This window comes from Ipomoea nil, unplaced genomic scaffold, assembly GCF_001879475.1.
Source record: "Ipomoea nil cultivar Tokyo-kokei standard unplaced genomic scaffold, Asagao_1.1 scaffold0656, whole genome shotgun sequence".
NCBI lineage: Eukaryota > Viridiplantae > Streptophyta > Magnoliopsida > Solanales > Convolvulaceae > Ipomoea > Ipomoea nil.
In genome coordinates this window covers 1092526-1112562 of record NW_017617084.1, presented here as the reverse complement: position 1 = coordinate 1112562, position 20037 = coordinate 1092526, and the positions used below count along the sequence as shown (strand labels likewise).

Below are 20037 nucleotides of genomic sequence, written 5' to 3'. Positions count from 1 at the left end.
TTAACGCGTATTGGTGTGTTACCAGCATCTTTCGCTGACGGGTACTACCCTTGTGTTTTTAGGTGATGAGTAGATCGTTGAGAGCGCGCTAGATGAAGACTTAGATAGCGTAACTTCCCTTATTGTTTTCTGTGAGCCTAGACTTGTGGAATATTAACTAATGTTTCGATTTGGTTTTAGATTCTAGCCAATGCATCTTTAGTTAGACAGATGTGGCATAACTCCCTCGTACTTTACTGTTAGCTTCCGCTGAGTTTTGATTTAATGATTAAACTTATCTTTACACTTAAGTTTTAAATTGTGTTTAAAATCGGGGGTGTTACAATAGGTTTGTTAATTAATAGAGCCTGGGATCGAAACCTGATGTTTACATGTATTCTTGTGTGATATATATATATATATATATATATATATATATATATATATATATATATATATATATATATATGTCACGCCTCGTCTCCAAGCCTAGGCCATGCCTCGGCTCTAGGAACCACTCTAGGACAGACTTAGAATGACTGGTTACTGCCTATCCGGGCCACTTCCTTGAGCGTCCTCCTCTGGACCCATCATCTCTCTCGTCATGGTGTGATGTTTTGAGTCCCTAGTTACGCGGGTTGTACCTTGTTGTTGGATTTTCTCTTTCCGTGGGGACTACACCTCAACTTTTTGGGGCGGCGGTGGGGCACCTGTGTTGGTCCCAAAAGAGGTATGCTAAAAGTCTAGAGAGGGGTGGGTGGGGGGGGGGAGGTGAATAGACTTTTAAACCGTTTTGCAAATACAACAATTGCTAAGGCAACAGAGAAACCAAAACTCTTAACTAGATTGTTAGAGTCTTGTGCACAACGGAAATAATAGAAGATGAGGTGTGTGTAATGTGTCAAGTTTATCCTCGTGAGAAGCAAGCAAGAGCAGTAAGTAAATAAAGCGGTAAAGAACACAAGGCAATTATAGTGGTTTAGAGGTGGTGTAATTGTAACACCCCGAAATTTTTAAAACTTTTCAATCTTATAATATGAAAGCAATTCTATTAATTAATTTCAAATAGAGCATTCTGAACATAAGGGTCTGGGGTGTTATGCCACATCTGAGCTGGAGAACTCAGATGCACAGGCTACATTAACTAATTATCCTCAAACAACGTCATTACATCATTAAGGCACGCAGGTCGAAAGGAAAGACTAACTATCTAAGCCGGGATCCTCTAGCGCGCTCCGGTGGCTAATCATCTGTGCTTGAAAGCCAAATATATCTTTTCAGCGAATAATGCTGGTAACCCACTCCAACGCGTTAAAATACAATATAGGTATGTGTATATATATATATATATATATATATATATATATATATATATATAGATAGATAGGAAAACCATTTTGAAGCAGGAAGATATATACTTAGGAGACTCTAGCTTTAAAACCGAGAATAGACTCAACAGATAGGGATAAGCACATTCAACAGTTATAATCAAGCATATAAAGATATCATTATGCATCTTAAGGTCACAGGTTAATTTATCGTCATTCATGTCATCTTTCAATCAATCATCTTTATCATATAAGCACACTTTGGTGGCGCCACAGGACCAATCGCATGCCCATACATGAGGGTTAGCGCATATAGCGCTAACACGGCCCCGCAGTACCCTGCCTCATACCGCAGCATGAAGGGATTGACCGTAGCCAACCGATGAACCGTAGCTCATTAGACCGTTGACGAGCTCAACAGCGGACCACAGCCCTACACACCGTTGACGAGCTCAATCGGTGGACTGTGACCCTCTTTGTGGACTGCGGCCCTACACACCGTTGACGAGCTCAATCGGTGGACCCCTGTAAGACAGCTGACGAGCTCAGCGGCGGACCACGGTCCTACACACCGTTGACGAGCTCAATCGGTGGACCGTGGCCCTCTTTGTGGACTGCAGCCCTACACACTGTTGACGAGCTCAATCGGTGGACTGCAGCCCATGTAAAACCAATTTGACCGTAGCCAATATTGGGGAGTCATGCACATATAACACGTAGCAATCACATGCAATTCACATTAACACATTGGGAGATGGGAGAAAACGTATAAAGAAACCTATGCGTGGTCATCAACATACTAGGAATAATCCTAAGGGCTCATGCATCTTTTACCTATGTTGACGGGATACCAATTCAACTAGCATGCAATACACAAGACTCTTTTATCCTACGAACGGTACCCGAAACATCAAACTAGACTTAAGCACGATAAACGGAGTCCGATGGGACACCACAGGGGTCGGGGAACATCAAACGGGGAAGCCAACATCCCAAGGTGAGGAAAAATCCAGCGGGTAGCTGGCGGGTGGAGGACCACCCGCCGGCGGCAAGCCTCCGGGCAGTCGTCTGAGCGCCGGCTGCCCGCTGCCGGTGACGCTGATTTGGGCAGCGGGTAGGTGGCGGGTCCCCCTACCCCCCACTGACTCTTTTTCAATATTTTGGTCCCAGGATCTTTCGTGGAACCCGAAACCATGTTTAGACACTTTTAAACACAAACGTCGACACCACGTAGTCAAATAATGGATCAAAACCAAGAATCATATTGAACATATCCTAACATGACTTCTAAACATAAATAACACCCGAACATGCGAAATCCCACCCAGTTATATCAAGAATATCACAATACGAAATCCCCAATTTAACCTAGCTCTAATCATATTCAAATCATCAGAATCATAGTTTATCTTTAAAATCAAGAACATCAAGATTTATCAAGAACATCACACAATCATAAAGACCCTCTTATAATCATCAAGATTATCAAGATCAACACATAAAATCATCTCATCAATTATCAAGATCATATCATCATTATAAAAGATTTTATCAAGACTCAAGCAATAGAGAAGAAGCCAAAGAAGAAGATTATAGCAAAGAAAATAGGTTTTGTTGAGACACGGGTTACATCTTAGCCTTAATTAGGTTTCTTGGCTATTAAGGTTCTTTCTCAAAGATCTCTTCTTCTTGATTTCTCCTACGTTGTGTGGCGATATCTGTTGTGGCTAGGTGCCTCCTATGTCCCTATTTATAAGTCTAAGAGTCCTAATTAGGATCTGAATGATATGGGTTTGCTAATTCTATTTCTTATAGGACTAAGGGTTTGGTTTAGGGATAAGGGTCCATGGTCTATGGTGGACCCTTCTTGGTTAATTAATGGATTTTAATTCTCTTTTTTTAGGGTAAGTAATTAAATAATTAGTTTGGGCTAGAGGTTGTAACACGGGGTGTTACAGTAATCCTCCTACTCCACTTGCTCTTATCCTCCAAGAGAAATTCACTATATCCACAACTACTTGGTTCATAGATACAATGAATTCCGTGATCTAGTGTTTTGATCACCAAGCCCACACTAATCACGCCCAATGCGTACAACATTGCTGCTTCGAATTTCACGACTCCGCGTTACTTTCCAGGATTTCACGTCTCTGTGTTAGTTTCATCCCCTTTCTACACTCCGGTAGAACTACAAATTCGGATTTCACAACTCCATGCTACTATCCAAGATTTCACAACTCCGTGCTACTTTTCCCCCCGACGTCTACGCTCCGGTAGAACTTCTACGTGTTTTGCTCCAAAACAAGTTTGCCTTGCTTCCAACTTTGAGACTCTGTAGATGATCTTCAATGTATGCCAAGTCTCTTGTAGTTGATGAAGATTTTAACACTCTTGGATATTTCTTTTGTAAGCTCTGTATCACTCTGAGTGTTTTTCTCATTTTGAATATATCAAGTATAGCTCTTGATTTTGGAAAGCTCTTTTGTAATTTCGTATGCTCTGTTTAACTCTGTTCGTTGCTCTTGTGGTTCTTGCTTCTTGCCCGTGCTTTCCACTGCTTCAATCTTCATCCTTATATAGCTGATTTTGAGAATATGCCCGTTGGAAAAAGGCGATCTCAAATTTGAATTTCTTCTAGCTGTTGTAGCCTTTTCAGAGGATAAGATAGTGTTGCAGATATGTCAGAGATTCTCTGCAAGTTGAGCTTCAAATCTACGCAAAAATTGCTTCCCATTCTTCTTCTAGTGTAGATCACGCCATCTAGGATTTTTATGTTCAAATGTATTCTCCAATTTAATCCCTTACTAGTTTATACTTCATCCCTTCTTGATTTGGCAATAATTTAATCCCTTACTAGTTTATACTTCATCCCTTCTTGATTTGGCAATTGAAATCTCATCAATTGATGCCCATCTTTAATTCTGATGGATTTAATCTTGGCTTCTTTAGAATATGTGGGATGAGAGATTTGGACCTGTGACCTTGGGTTTAATGTTTCAAGCTTCTACCATTCCGTCCGTACAACTTTTTGGTTACCATGTCGCTTCACTTGATGTACTCCTTTCTTTCCATAGATGATTGATCTCCAAGATAGCTTCATGCAAAGTCCAAGTCACGTTCTTCTTCTTCGGGAATTCTTCAGGAATTATTTCTGGGAATTCTTGAGGGATTTCTTCTCGGATAAAAGTCTTCATAGAATGCATACATCTTCATATGCATACATCTTCCTCTTCTGTTTGCCATTTTCACTAGGCAAATTCTTGATTTTAGGCTTTGTGATATGAACCTAGTCCAAGGTTCACATAAAGATGGAATATTGTCCCAAGATTACTCTCAATGTAAAGATAGAGATGGATCAAAATACCTTAAACCTCACGAGAAACCCTTAGTCTCGAATCCTCAAAGACTTGGAAGAATCCCATTGTAGCTTCAAGTACCTCAATGATGCAATCTTCAATCAACTAGAGTCGGATCTAGTTTCCTTCGATTCAAGAACGAGTCCACGAACATAAATCTAAGGTTGAAGAAAGTAAGATTGATTCGAGTCCACGAATCAATTTGCTAGTCGAGTCCACGACTAGCCACTAATTGAGTCCACAATTAGCTATAAGGTTTCTTACACAAGTGTAAAGAAAAACTTAAGAATTTTATTAAATTGAAGTCTCCCCAAAACTGATATGGATGTGCCCTATTTATAGGTATAGGGTAGCATTGTAATCTAAATACAATGGGAAAACGAGTCCTAAACCTAATCTAGAAAACAAGTAAATAGAGTTTTATTTAGAAAAGGATTTAAGGAATCCTTTCTAAATACAACTAGTGTTTTCTCCTTTATGCCAAACAATTTAAATTAATGATGACCAAAAATAATAGGGCTGATTTGGGCCTAATTTAATCACCAAAATCAGCACTTAAACAATTATAAAAAGCCTTGAGTTCTTCGCCATCATTTGCAATTGGGCTTGAATTGGATTTCCACCATTTTTGAACATAACCAATAAAGAGTTGTCTTAATTTTTTGGACTTAGACCTTGTGATTGGCCCAACTGGTACTCTTAATGGATCTTTAGTAGTTTGGGTTGCATTATCCTCCCCTTCTTGAAAATGATTCGTCATCGAATCTGTGCAATCATATGGAGACAAGTCTGAAACATTGAAAGTAGAAGAGACATTGTATTCTCCTCTAAGATCAACCTTATATGCGTTATCTCCAATCCTTGATATAACTTGAAATGGGCCATCTCCACGTTGGTTCAGCTTTGACTTTCTTTCGCGGGGAAAACGGTCTTTGCGCAAGTGAATCCACACCCAATCTCCAGGCTCAAATGTGATATTTTTCCTTGTCTTGTTCACTCGAGCAGCTATTTGTTCGTTCCTTTTCTCAATTTGTTCTTTGACTTTAACATGCATCTCCTTGATCTTCTTGGCACGTTCTTCTCCATCTAAGCTATCCTGCGGATTGTAAGGCAAAGCAAGTAAGTCTATAGGAGATAACGGATTGAAACCATACACAACTTCAAAAGGAGACATGTTAGTGGTTGAATGTATTGCACGATTATAAGCGAATTCAACATGAGGCAAACATTCTTCCCATGATTTTAGATTTTTAGAGATCACACTTCTAAGTAATTGGGATAAGGTTCTATTAACTACTTCTGTTTGTCCATCAGTTTGAGGATGACAAGTAGTAGAAAATAGCAACTTAGTCCCAATTTTAGCCCACAGAACACGCCAAAAGTGGCTAAGAAATTTAGAATCTCTATCAGAAACAATAGTCTTAGGGATGCCATGCAATTTACAATCTCAGCAAAGAAAAGATTAGCAATATGAGTTGCATCATCAGTTTTGGTGCAAGCAATAAATCTAGCCATCTTACTAAAACGATCAACTACAACAAAAATAGAATCTTTTCTCTTAGAACTCATAGGTAACCCTAGAACAAAATCCATAGAAATATCAAGCCACAGGCCGCTAGGAACAGAAAGTGGTGTGTAAAGCCCTTGGGGAAGTGATTTGGACTTAGCATGGTGACATGTAGTACAATTATTCACAAAAGTCTCAACGTCTTTTTTCATTCTAGGCCAATAGAAGTGTTCATGCAACGCATCATAGGTTTTAGAAATACCGAAGTGTCCCATAAGACCACCTCCATGTGATTCAGTGATCAAACTCACACGCAAGGAACAATTAGGAATGCACACTTTATTTTCCTTAAACAAAAACCCATCTGACAAGTAAAACTTTCCCAAAGGAGATCGTACTCAAGAGGTGTAGATCTCGCCAAACACTGAATCACTACCATAGAGAGACTTAATGAAATCAAAACCAAGAAACTTAGCATGTAAAGTAGCAAGTAAAGTATATCTCCTAGATAAAGCATCAGCCACTTTGTTTTCCGTACCTTTCTTGTAGGCAATTTTATAAGGAAAAGCTTCAATGAATCGAGCCATTTAGCATGTCTCTTATTCAACTTACCTTGGCCTTTCAAATGTTTTAAGGCTTCATGATCAGTGTGTAAAATAAAGTCTTTAAACCATAAATAATGTTGCCAAGTTTCCAAGGCTCTTATAATGGCATAAAGTTCTTTATCAAATGTGGGATAGTTGAGTGTTGCGCCACCCAACTTCTCACTAAAATAGGCAATGGGGCGTTTATCCTGCATCAGTACAACATCAATTCCAATGCCAGAAGCATCACATTCTAGTTCAAAAGTTTTATCAAAACAAGGCAAAACTAGAACAGGAGCGGTGGTGAGTTTCTCTTTCAATGTATCAAAAGCTTGTTCCTGTTTAGGCTCCCATTTGAAGATGGTGTCTTTCTTAATCAACTCATGCATAGGGGCTGCATAGGAGCTAAAATCACGAAAAAACTTTCTGCAGAAACCTGCCAGTCCAAGAAAACTACGCAAGTTAGATACATTAGTTGGCGTTGGCCAACTTGTGATAGCTTCAACCTTTTTTGAATCCATGGTCACACCTTCTATACTAACATGAAATCCTAAAAACTCAACACTCTCAGACATAAAAGAACAGTTCTCAAGATTGACATACAACTGTGCAGCCCTAAGTTCAAGAAAAACTAATCGAAGGTGTTTCAAGTGTTTTTCTTGTGACTTGCTATAAATCAGAATATCATCAAAGTAAACAACAACAAAATTACCAATAAATTTCCTCAAAACATGGTTCATAAGCCTCATGAATGTGCTAGGGGCATTAGTTAAGCCAAAAGGCATGACTAACCACTCATATAAACCATGCTTTGTTTTAAAGGCTGTTTTCCACTCATCACCTTCTTTCATCCTGATTTGATGATATCCTCGTTTCAAATCCACCTTGCTAAAGTACTTAGCTCCATAAAGTTCATCAAGCATATCATCAAGTCGAGGAATAGGAAATCTATACTTAATAGTTATATTGTTGATTGCACGACAATCAACACACATTCTCCATGTACCGTCTTTTTTTGGGACAATGAGCACTGGAACGGCACATGGACTCAAGCTTTCTCGAATATGTCCAATTTCAAGAAGCTCTTCAACCTGTTTCTGGATTTCCTTTGCTTCCACGGGATTGGTTTTGTAGGCTGGTCGGTTTGGCAAGGTAGATCCAGGGACAAAGTCGATTTGATGCTCAATCCCTCTAAGTGGTGGGAATCCTTTTGGCATCTCTTTAGGGAATAAATCTAAAAAATTAGCAAGCAATTCATCAATAGAGGCATTACAAAAACAAGATTCAGAGTGTAACACAAGAGAAGAATCAAGATCAGTGGTAAGCTTATGAATGAAAAGTAAGTTAAACGTGTCTCCCCTTCTTATTGCCTTCTTAATGTCATTTTTTGTTGCAAGAAGAGAAGGCTGATGTGGTGATTCCTTTGCTTGGTTTTGAGATGAAAATGGCGTGGAAAGGGATATTGGAGGAGGTGTAGGCTTTGATTTTGGATAGGGGGAATATGGCACTGATTTCGCCTCTTTTGATGCCTTCCTTGATTTCAATAGTATTTCTTCCACCTGTTTAGGAGTCAAAGGAGACAAGACATATCTAACTCCATCCATGTGAAACACATAAGTGTTCATCATTCCATCAAAAGTGATTTTTCTATCAAATTGCCACGGTCTACCTAACAGCACATGAGCAGCCTGCATTGGGACAATATCACACAAAATTTCATCAGAGTAACTGTTAATAGATAAAGGAATAAGAGCCTGCTTTGTTACTCTAACTTCTCCTGCATCGGTTAACCATTGTAAACGATATGGATTAGGGTGATCAAGCAAAGGTAATTGAAGAAATTTAACCACAGCTGCACTCGCCACATTTGTGTAACTTCCAGAATCTATTATCACAGTACAAGCATTCCCTCTAATTGACCCTTTAGCATAAAATATATTTTCTCTTTGAGACTCATCTTCTTTTAAAGGATGAACATTCAAAACCTTCTTAACAACAACAGTATGAACAGACTCACTATCAGCATATTCATAATCAAAATCTAAAGTTAAAGGTGGTTCCTCCTCAACATGCTCATTGGGGGTTTCCAAATGGTCACTAACCTCATCCTCAGACTCATATTCAAGACAAGAGGCAAACTTTTCACATTGTTTTGTTATCTTAACTACCCTCTTGTTAGGACAATCACGAGCCATATGGCCTCTTCCATTACATCTATAACAAATCAATTCTCTATCACGTTGAGGCCTCACTGCCTCACTTACCTTTTCCTTACCTTTGTCTCGTGAATCATCTCTTGGAAGAGGGCGTTCATCACGCCTTTGAGGGGTAGAACGAGTGTTGTTCCATCTTGATGCACCATTGTTGGGCTTGTACATCTTCATCTTTTTGATTTTTACTTCAGATTCGCATGCAGCATACAAGGCATCATCAAGGGTGTCATATCTTTGTGTACTCATTCCCCACCGGATTTCTTTGTTCAATCCATGTAAGAAACGAGCAATAGTTCTTGCCTCTTCTTCATGTATATCCCCTTGCTTAAGTAAAATATTGATTGTTCGGTGATAGTCATCAACCGACATTGATCCCTGAACAGTTCCCTGCAATTTTCTTTCAAGATCATAGAAAAAAGATTTAGGGCGAAAGGTTAGGCGCATATCTTCCCTTACTTGAACCCAAGATTCATAGGGAATAAAATCAGCAACTCTCTCCCTATTTCTTTTTCTCCACCAAGATACTGCATACCCCTTAAAAGATGTAGCAACTAGCCTAATTTTTGTAACATCAGAATAGTGCTTTAAATCAAAAAGTGTTTCAACAGCATTCTCCCATTCTATATACTCTGTTGGTCCCTTCTCACCAGAGAAGTTAGGAATTTCAAGTTTAATGTTTCCTAACTCCTCATTAGGCTGTTGGATCCTTTGACATCTAGGATCCACTCTCCCTGCTGGTGGCAGGTGTCGCTCATCATTGTGTGGTGGTTGCACTTGCTGTGAGCATTGCTCCAGATTAGTCATTCGTGTGAGTAACCCGTCCATGGCGAAGGTTAGAGCATCTATTTTTTCTTCCAATGTCTGGGGTGGGTTTGGAACTTGTTCATCCATCTGTAGAGGAAAAAAAAAATTCTAAACAAAAAGATGTGTGAGTAGACACGTTAGTGAAACCAAAAAGTTGGCTCGCTCCCTCACTATTCTCAGCTCGCAGGTAAGAGGTGGATTATATAGCTTTGGGGGTGCACTACTCACTCTTACAAACACACTCTCCACTCGTGTATCGCTCAAGGTGGCAGATACTCTCACCAGCCTTTTTCCAAAAAGGAAAATTCTAGTCCGGTACTCAAGTTGATATGGATTCAACCTCAAACTTCAAGAAAACGTACCTTGGAAGACTTCACAAGCCTTTGAGAGTAAGGGTGTATCGCGAGATAGGTAATAAAATTGAGAGCAAGAAGCAAAGAAAAAGGACAATACGAGCAAAGAAACTAAATAAGATTTGAAAGAAAAATTTAATCTCAAAAAATTTAAAAAAAAAAATTTAAAAAAAAAAAAAAAAAAAAGGAAACCAAAGAAGGAAGTATGGCAGAAAGATATGCAAGACCAATATCAACAGATAGAGACAAATAGAATGTAAGATGGGTTCAAGTATACCACAACTAAATAGGAATCTATCAAGAACTCCTTCCAACCTTATACTTTTCCCCTTCCTTTTCCCACCAAGATTCTCCTACCAACCTTATTCTTTCCCCAACCTTATTCTTCTTCTTCTTCTTTTGCTTTCTCTTCTTCTTTTTTTTTTTTTTGATAAGTAACCTCCAAATAAATACTGTAAATATCAACAAAAATTTCGGACCAAGAGGATCCACACAACCCCTTCAAAACAGAATCAAGAATTTCAAGAATCGCCTAGAAAAACAGAAACGCTTCCCTTACTTGGAAGATCAATATCTCAAAGACGATAAGGAATTAGAAAGTGTATGATATATCAATAGAACGCCCCAGAAGATATCTAAAACATATCAAAATTTCAGATAAAACTAACCAGTGGATCTCGAGATAGAGGTCATTCTTTGAAACTGGTCACAGAACGTGGAAATCTGGACAGGGTGTGATTAAGACGTGATTGCGCGTAAATGCGCTTTCGATATAGGTATGGGTGAGATGGGGTTGTTTTCTTGACAGAATTTATGGTAATATGTTGCTTAGGAGGTGTGAGTTCTCGTTGATATTGGACGGGAAAAATGGAAAACTATTTCGGGATTGTTTTCAAGAAACTAAAGAACATGTATCAAGATTCAAGAAAATAATCAAGAATGCAAAGGAAATTTTTTTGGGGGGGGGGGGTTTAATGAATAAGACACGAATAAAAGTAGTATGTAAGATAATAACGAGATAAACCTAGGGAACCAAAGAAACCAAATTTCTAATGATAATGAGATAAACCTAGGCTCTAATACCAAATTGATATGAACCTAGTCCAAGGTTCACATAAAGATGGAATATTGTCCCAAGATTACTCTCAATGTAAAGATAGAGATGGATCAAAATACCTTAAACCTCACGAGAAACCCTTTGTCTTGAATCCTCAAAGACTTGGAAGAATCCCATTGTAGCTTCAAGTACCTCAATGATGCAATCTTCAATCAACTAGAGTCGGATCTAGTTTCCTTCGATTCAAGAACGAGTCCACGAACATAAATCTAAGGTTGAAGAAAGTAAGATTGATTCGAGTCCACGAATCAATTTGCTAGTCGAGTCCACGACTAGCCACTAATTGAGTCCACAATTAGCTATAAGGTTTCTTACACAAGTGTAAAGAAAAACTTAAGAATTTTATTGAATTGAAGTCTCCCCAAAACTGATATGGATGTGCCCTATTTATAGGTATAGGGTAGCATTGTAATCTAAATACAATGGGAAAACGAGTCCTAAACCTAATCTAGAAAACAAGTAAATAGAGTTTTATTTAGAAAAGGATTTAAGGAATCCTTTCTAAATACAACTAGTGTTTTCTCCTTTATGCCAAACAATTTAAATTAATGATGACCAAAAATAATAGGGCTGATTTGGGCCTAATTTAATCACCAAAATCAGCACTTAAACAATTATAAAAAGCCTTGAGTTCTTCGCCATCATTTGCAATTGGGCTTGAATTGGATTTCCACCATTTTTGAACATAACCAATAAAGAGTTGTCTTAATTTTTTGGACTTAGACCTTGTGATTGGCCCAACTGGTACTCTTAATGGATCTTTAGTAGTTTGGGTTGCATTACTTTGTATCTTCTTCTTCCATTTTCCACATCTAATGGATTAATTTTCCCTTTCTTGGTCTATGACTCGACTAGTTTAACCAAAATAAAATTGAAGGTTTTATGATTTACAATTTGGCAAATCAAAATCTATTACAATTTATTCCTAACAACCCCCCCCCCCCCCCCCATTTGATAATGCCAAAACTTATACTCAAACATTGGCTTTAAGTCTTAAAAATTAATTTCAATTTTTGCTCAATTTTATTTTGATAAAGCCAAGATGAGTTTGACAAAATATTTCTAGGGAAAATAAAAACTCTGTGAATTAATACACATGCGTTTAACAACTCTTGTCATTTTAATTCACGTACTAAAACAAAATACCAAATTAAATCAAAACAGACTAGGATTAGACCAAGTGAAAATATTTGTTTAGATAATTCAAATTGAGGAAATTTATATCATAGCCAAAATCCAAAAACATTAGAACATCAGATTTTTTGAAGAGTTCATATCTGATTACCTTCTGGATTTCTTGACTCCCATGTCTGCTTTCAATAGATCCTTAACGTGTTCACTTAACTTGTAGACATCATCTTTGAATTTCTCACATTCAAATCTCTTGGTCACATTCCCATCCATATAATTTCCAAAAGCTTCTTTAATGTTGGTGCCCGGAAGAACTCCAGCTTCCCACCAAACTATGCATTCCTCAAAGCTTCTTTGGAATCCCAAACTTTCACCATTATGATGTCTAAGCTCGTACCACATCTCGGTTCGCTTCCTTTTTGCTTCTTCTTCATTATTCTTGTCAGATATCCATTGAGCTTGATCTGCTTTGGGCCATCTTTTAACCATACTTGGCACATTCTCGCTGTCCTAATTTTCTACGGTGTGGCGGATCCTTTTGAACATTCGAACCAGCCACGAGTTTCAGCAACTTTTGATGAGCTTGATCCAAGACTAGGATTTTCAAATTGAGCGAAACCAACTTGGGATGATTGACCACGACATCAGCCACGGCCTTTTGTTGGTGCGGTCAAAACTGGTTGTTGTTGTTGACCTCCAAGGATAAATTCCTGTTGTTGTAAAGCCAGATGATTGAGAATTTCTTCCCCCCTTTTGGCATTATCAACCAAAAAGTCAAGTGTTTTGGAACCTTGTTCCTGATTGGCTTTTACAAGTTCAACACCATCATGAGTTTTGAGAGAGACATCATGCAAAACAGACATTTTATTAGCCATAGAGGATAATTCCACCTCAAGGTGATTTATCCTGGTCTCTTGATCTTGTATGGCATTTATTTGCCGTAAGTGTCTTTCATTGTTTATCTTCTCGGGTGCTTCTCGTTCCTTCTTCACGAGTTGGATTGTCTCCAATAATCCTTGAGTTAGATCTCCTTTCAGATGTCGTTCGGCTCTGTCAATTCTTGTCTACAAAGTGTTTTGATACTCCAATAACTGCTTCAGATTGGTTCGTGTGTCCTCATAATGTTGCAAAGATATATGTCCTTGCTCGGTTAAAGTGTTTCCAATCTTTTGACACACTACATCACTTGTTTTAGTAACCTTTACAAACAATGATGTCAACATATCATCTTTATCTTCTTCACGGCTTCGGGTTACACTTAGATTCGGAGAGTGCAAAGAATTGAATAGATTTCTTCGTGAATCAGTATGAACTGGGTTTTCAACAAGCTACATATTTCCTTATGGTGAATCGGCTTCTAGATGTTGATTTCCAATTTCTTCTTCTTCAAAGGTCTCTGTTATTGTGATGACATCTGTATTAAAATTCACTTCTTCTAGAGAGATATTCTGATGTGACATCACAGGATTGTTATCATGTACTGGCGCTTCATACAAATACTCCCCCCAATTGATGGTCTAATTTCACCATCAACTTTTGATCCCTTACTGAAGCCATAGTAGGGTCCATTCTTACTTTTGATCATATGACGTGATGAGTAAGTTTGCTCATTTTATGGTCTTTTTAAAGGGGTAGGAATCAAGACAGTTTAGAGACAGTCTGTAACACCTCCGATTTTACCAACTTTTTAAAACTTAAATTCAGACGATAGACAACTAATCATTAAGACAATCAACATCGGAAGCTAATTAAAATCGGAGAGATGTTATGCCACACCCATAAACCAAGGGTGCACGGGCTAAAAACTATCAATCATCAAAAGGTAGCATAAGTCTAGGCACATAGGCCACTAGTCTAGGCTCACAGACCGCTAATCTAGGCACACAGGCCAACAAAAGATAACGTAAACATTGTAGCTACTCTATCTAGCATCCACATCTAGCGCGCTCGACATCTACTCAAAACCTGTAAAACATGAGGATAACACCCGGTCAGCGAATATTGCTGGTAACCCATCAATACGCGTTAAATAACATAGTATAGATAGATATAGTCAAAGTCATTTGAAACCGAGGAATACCATATATATCATTTTAAAACCAAAGAGGGAAGTCAACATCGAAGACCATTACACTCTCAATAAAGATGAGGATCAACAACCTCACAGCAACAACAAAACCACAACAAAATAGATAACAAACTCAGGATGCACCCTACCATTCACAAGGTAGAATACATCAAGACATGCTCATAAGCAAAGGAATCATACAATCACACAATGACACACATTCGTGTCACAAGATTCATGGTACTCGGTACCACATTAAACTTTCAACTTCCAATCTTATGCCCTATTCCAACCTTATGGCTACTCCCGGCCTTATCACAGTTCCAACCGTTACCTCCTGAGTCCAACATTTTGCCCTGTACTTCTGAGTCCAACATTTTGCCCTGTTCCAATCTCGTGAGCAAAGCTCAAGTAACAAAACCACTAATCTCAATCATAGTCACACATAGTCATCATCATTACCAAGAAGACTAAGGCTCAACAATAGTCCCAATCAAGTATCAACAAAGGGTACAACGATTTGCATACGATCACACCATATGAATCAATCAAGAGATCACAATAAAGACATGAGACCATACTCGACAACAAAGGATTACAATCCAACACCAATTGATTGTCAACACAAGTTGCCAATCCCAATACGAAGGAACAAACCACACATAATAGCATATCAACATCAAACTAGCATGCTTGTCAAACGGGTAAACCAAATTTAGTTCCAAAGAACATTCAAGACTCACATTAGCCCAACGAACCATAAAGTTGGACCCTTAGCTCGATTCAAGACACCAAATCCTACATGGATTCCTAACACACCGTTCTAGATATACGAAACATCAAGAAGACTCACAAATAACCCAATAAATCAACAACGGGAGGTCAAAACATCAATAGCGAGAAGAAAGAATCGCGGGGAACAAATCCCCGCCCAACGCCAACCATGTACACCACAGGTGGGGCCACGGATAGACCCCCACCTGTGGGTTTGCCCGCGGGAAACACCCCACCAAAGCCATTGTTCCCCGCGGGTGGGGCGGCGGGTAGGCCACTACCCGCCGTTCCGCCCGCGGGGCACAACCTGTACACCAAAATTTCCTTTCGGGGAAAATCAACAAGGCAAAGTTCAAGTCCAAAACATCCAAAATCTCACACACAACAATGATATGACTTAAACCCAAGAAATAGCCAAGCAATGGCATTCAAGAAACCTAAGAATAAGCTCTAAACATGCATCATTACAAGATCTTGCATCAAATCTCACAAATCATCACAAGAACAACAAGTAGAAGCCAAAAATCATCATTTAAGTAAGAAAATAGGTTTTGTATAGCATGGGTTACCTTTGTAGCCTAACAACTTCTTCTTCTCACCCTTAAAAGCCTTTTCCTAGATCTCTTCTTCCACACCAACTTCTTACACAAACCAAAACACAAGAAAGATCCTAACTTTAGCTAAAGACACCTAAAAGAAGGTTAAAAACACCAAAAAGCTGTGAATCTTACCCTTTCCTATGCTCAAGAAGGAGAAAGTAGGAATCTTGGTAGAAAATCTTGCAAGGCTTGAAAGTTCACTTTCTTGCTTGGAGAGTAAGCTAAATTATTTTAGAGATAGGCTAGAGTGTTAGAGTTTTAGGTTGAAAATATGAATGAAATGAGAATGTCTTGCTAGGGTAGCTTGAATCACAATTCATAGGTGAAAAGACATTTTTACCCTTACTAATGGTAGAAAGACAAGGGAACAAGGGCAGAACTCAAGAAGCACAAGGTACACCCTTTTGACTTAAATGACTAGTCAAAATCTAGTCCTTCGACTATCAAATTTCAGGATTTTTAGAAATGAATTAGCAAGGGAACTTGGATTAATTCTTCAATTAATCCGCGATTAGTGTTTAGATTTACGGGGTGTCACATCATCTCCCCCTAACAAGAAGCTTTGTCCCCGAAGCTTGGGCACGACGAGTTCAATCAAAAGATAGCAACGAATCAAAGATGTGAAAAAAGGAAGCAAAATACCAATAAACAAGGCTCCAAAGATCAAGAGGTGTAAAGTTTCAAGAATCAAGGAATGCAAAGTTTCAAGGTCATGAAAGAGACTTCTCAAGCAACACCACCACTAACACAACCTTAAGGACAACTAACACCTAGCTACACTATTCCTAATCCAAGAACCCACTAAGCTCAAACAAGGCAAAGCAACTAACAAACCACCCAAGCAACAAGCTAACAACCAAGGCAAACAAGAGAGCACCACTAAGCACACAACTAAACACGCAACACTACCAACCGACAAACAACCAAACGAGAAAGGGAAACGAGCTTACCCCAAACTCCGGCCTAGGAGGAATCATCCTCCGAATCCTCGGCATCCTCGTCAGAAGCTTCCTCGGCTCTACCCCGGCTAGAACTAGCTTCCAACCTATCCAGCATCTGGTTCACGGTAACAAACTGAGCCTTCATGAAGGAGAAGCCTTCCTCAATCATCTGATTCTGCTGTCGAAGGAGGGTCACCACACGTTCCTCATGTGTCATGGTTTCATGTTCTTTCTTAGTCCTCACTTCCTCCCTTCTTAAGCTCTCCTCGCTATCGGGATCACTTTCCTCGGCTTCCTCTTCTTTTTCTTCTTCCTCTTCTTCGCTTTCATTCACCGCGTCCCCACCCAAATTCTGCACCGCTTGATTCAGCTTCCCAACGGGGATCTCAAGCTCTTTAACCAAAGAACTCATCTCGACAGGGGCTTTCCTTGCGACTTCTTCAAGAGTGATGTAGTCACCATCATCCAATTGAAACAGATTGCAACTCCGGAGATTCGTGGCATCCAAAACCATCTTGCTCACCGGCTTGGGCACACACCCTTCAACATTCACCCCTTTCCTAACGAAGATCCAACTTAAAACCATGCCATAGGGCAAGCTCTTTCGGTTATGATCTCTACAATAGTCCATATGTTGCAAGATTAAAGAGGGGAGGTTGAACTTCACTTTGTACTTCAGGCAGAAGGCAAAGGTGTACTCCAGTTTACCCAGCAAGTGACTCTTGTTATTGTTAGGCAACAAACAATCAGAAACGAGCATTACCAAAATCTTTTGCTCGGCAGAAAGCCACTTCCTCTCTGGCCTCATGGCCTGGGTAAAACCACTAGTCCTTCCCAACAGATAACTCAAATAATTCTGATAACTCATGCTACTTGTCTCAATCCAAGAGTCACCACTGTACTGTGAGACTCCAGAAGTTGTCAAACTCAAAATCTGAGCCAACCGTTTCTCAATCAAAGAAATTTTCACACCTCCCACTTCAGAGGTGATTTCCAACTTATTCCCATTCTTGATCACATTCATGTGACGGTAAAATTCCTTTACCAAACTTGGGTAAGTCTCGGTCCTAATTGCGAGATACCCATCCAACAAACCTTGGTAGTTCAACAACTCCAACAAGGAACTAGAAAAAGAGTCGGGGTCAAAAGCTTTACCTTCCAAAACTGAGTAATGGGCATCCACCCATTCCACTCTTCTTGCGGTTCTAGACCTTCTAGGCATGATTTGAGATGTCCAAGACCAAGGTAGACCCAAAACTTCTCCTTCTTTTCTTTTTTCTTTTCCTTACTCTTCTCCCCTTTCTCTCTCGGCCTGCGGCGACTTCCGGCTGGACGGCGGCGAGGAGGAGCGGCGACGGCGGCGAGGAGGAGCGGCAACGGCGACAGGTGGCGACGGGTGGTGGCGATCGACGGGCAGAGGGCGGCGGCCGGTGGTGGTGTGCTCGGCTGAAGCTCACGGGTAGGGGGAAAAATAAGGGTTTAGGGAAAATTTGGGAAAGAGAAGATTTTAATTTGGGGATTTTTTGGATAGATTAAAAATAAAGGTTAAAAGGAATTTATGTGGGATAAAGTTCAAGAAACACAATTGGTCTAGATGGTTTAAGGGTTGGTTTGAAAACTTGGAGGTTCGGGTTTGAAACTTGCTATCTATGAATTAAACTTCCCTTAACTCTTTAGCCTTAACTTTTAAAGGTTCCCTACTAAAAGGCCATTCTAAGTTTTAAGGTAACGGTTTAGGTTTTAGGTGGCACGAAGGGGTGAGGTCCTAATTAAATGTATAACCATAAAATCCCGAAATTAAAACTAAAGTAAACCACTCAAAAGGGACAATCAAGTCACAAAGGAAAAATTCACTCAAAAAGATAACAAGGAGAATCACGCAAAAAGGGTACGGGAATCACACGAAAAGGGTACTCTCTAAAGATAAAAGGTAGGCTCAAAAAAGATACCTGTGGGCTCCTCCTCCACTAAACCCTCGACCTCAGCCTGTGACCGGCTCATCACGAACACTCTTCCCGAAGGCCTCGTTCCTCCTGAGCCTCGACCGGAACTCCCTCCTGATGGTCCGCTGGGTCCCGTGCTAGGTGGCAAGGCTCTCTGATTGGATTGGTGATGGCACTCAAAAGCATTGTGGCCCATTTCCCCGCACTTGTAGCACCGAAGCGCATTCCCTTGGCAATCCTACCCAACGTGGTCCTTCCCACACCTCTTGCATCCGAAAGACCTCTCTTTTCCTCCACTCTCGACCCGATTCGATCCTTGAGACGGAGGGGGTGCGGGTCTGGCTCTGAAATCCTTCCTTGGCCTCTTGAAACTGTGAGATCCACTTCCTTCACTTCTCTTCTTGGCGAACTCAAAGGACCCCCGTTGAAGCTGTTGCACACGATACAGATCAGATGCGCTCAGGTAGGCCTCATTCAACGTCCTTGGCTTGCTCACAGTCAAAGCTTTCCGGGCTTCGTAGTTGAGTACCACCACAAACTTCTCCACCTTAGCTAACTCGGTAGGAACCAACATCTGAGAAAAATAGGCTAGCTCGAGGAAGCGCTTGTGGTATTCCACCACAGACGACGACCCTTGTTGAAGATGCAAGAACTCTTCGTACATGGCCGCTCTAACGTGTGATGGGTAGAACCTCTCTCTTAACTTATCCTTTAGAGCTGACCAATCGAATCCAGGCTCTTCTTGGCATGCTGGGCCTTCGTGCACCCACCAGAGGTCGGCCTCGTGGCTAAAGTAAAACGAAGCAAACTCGACGCGGCGATCATCCGGACAACCCACCACAACAAAGATCTTGTCCAGGGTCTTGATCCAATCTTCAAGCAGCACAGGGTCTTCCTCTCCAGCAAAGACGGGCAGCCTATGCCCCAAAACTAAGCGGCCCACGTCTCGATTCCCAGCAGGCGGCGGCGGAGGAGGGTTGTTGTTGTGCAAGAGGGCGTCGCTCAACGTCTGCATCGTTTGGGTCAGACGCTGCAGGTTCTGAGCCAGCTGCTCGTTGGTCGGCGTCTCCGGGGTACGGGCTCGATGACGAGGCGGAGCCATGACGAGATTTTACAGAAACAACACGGTTACGGTAAGCACAAGGAAACTCTGCACCCTTACCCGGCGCTAAAGACAAGAACGCCAAAACTAAACAAGAACAGTAGGGTAAACACAACCGACGATAAACAAACTCACAGCTCACCGCGCGTCCTAATAAACTTAAGTCCTAGCACTTAGGCACTTAAAGGTCAACTTATGGTCTCAAATCACACTTAACTTCTTAAAGTCTAACTCTTAA

At 40.3% G+C, this 20037-nt stretch overlaps 1 protein-coding gene across 1 annotated transcript; it reads right to left on the bottom strand.

The window, feature by feature from the left end:
- Window positions 1-18935: 18935 nt before the first annotated feature.
- On the bottom strand, window positions 18936-19799 carry LOC109174714. The gene has a single exon (XM_019323970.1). The coding sequence runs from the start codon at window positions 19797-19799 to the stop codon at window positions 18936-18938; it is 864 nt and encodes a 287-aa protein (XP_019179515.1).
- Between the last annotated feature and the right edge of the window lie 238 nt (window positions 19800-20037).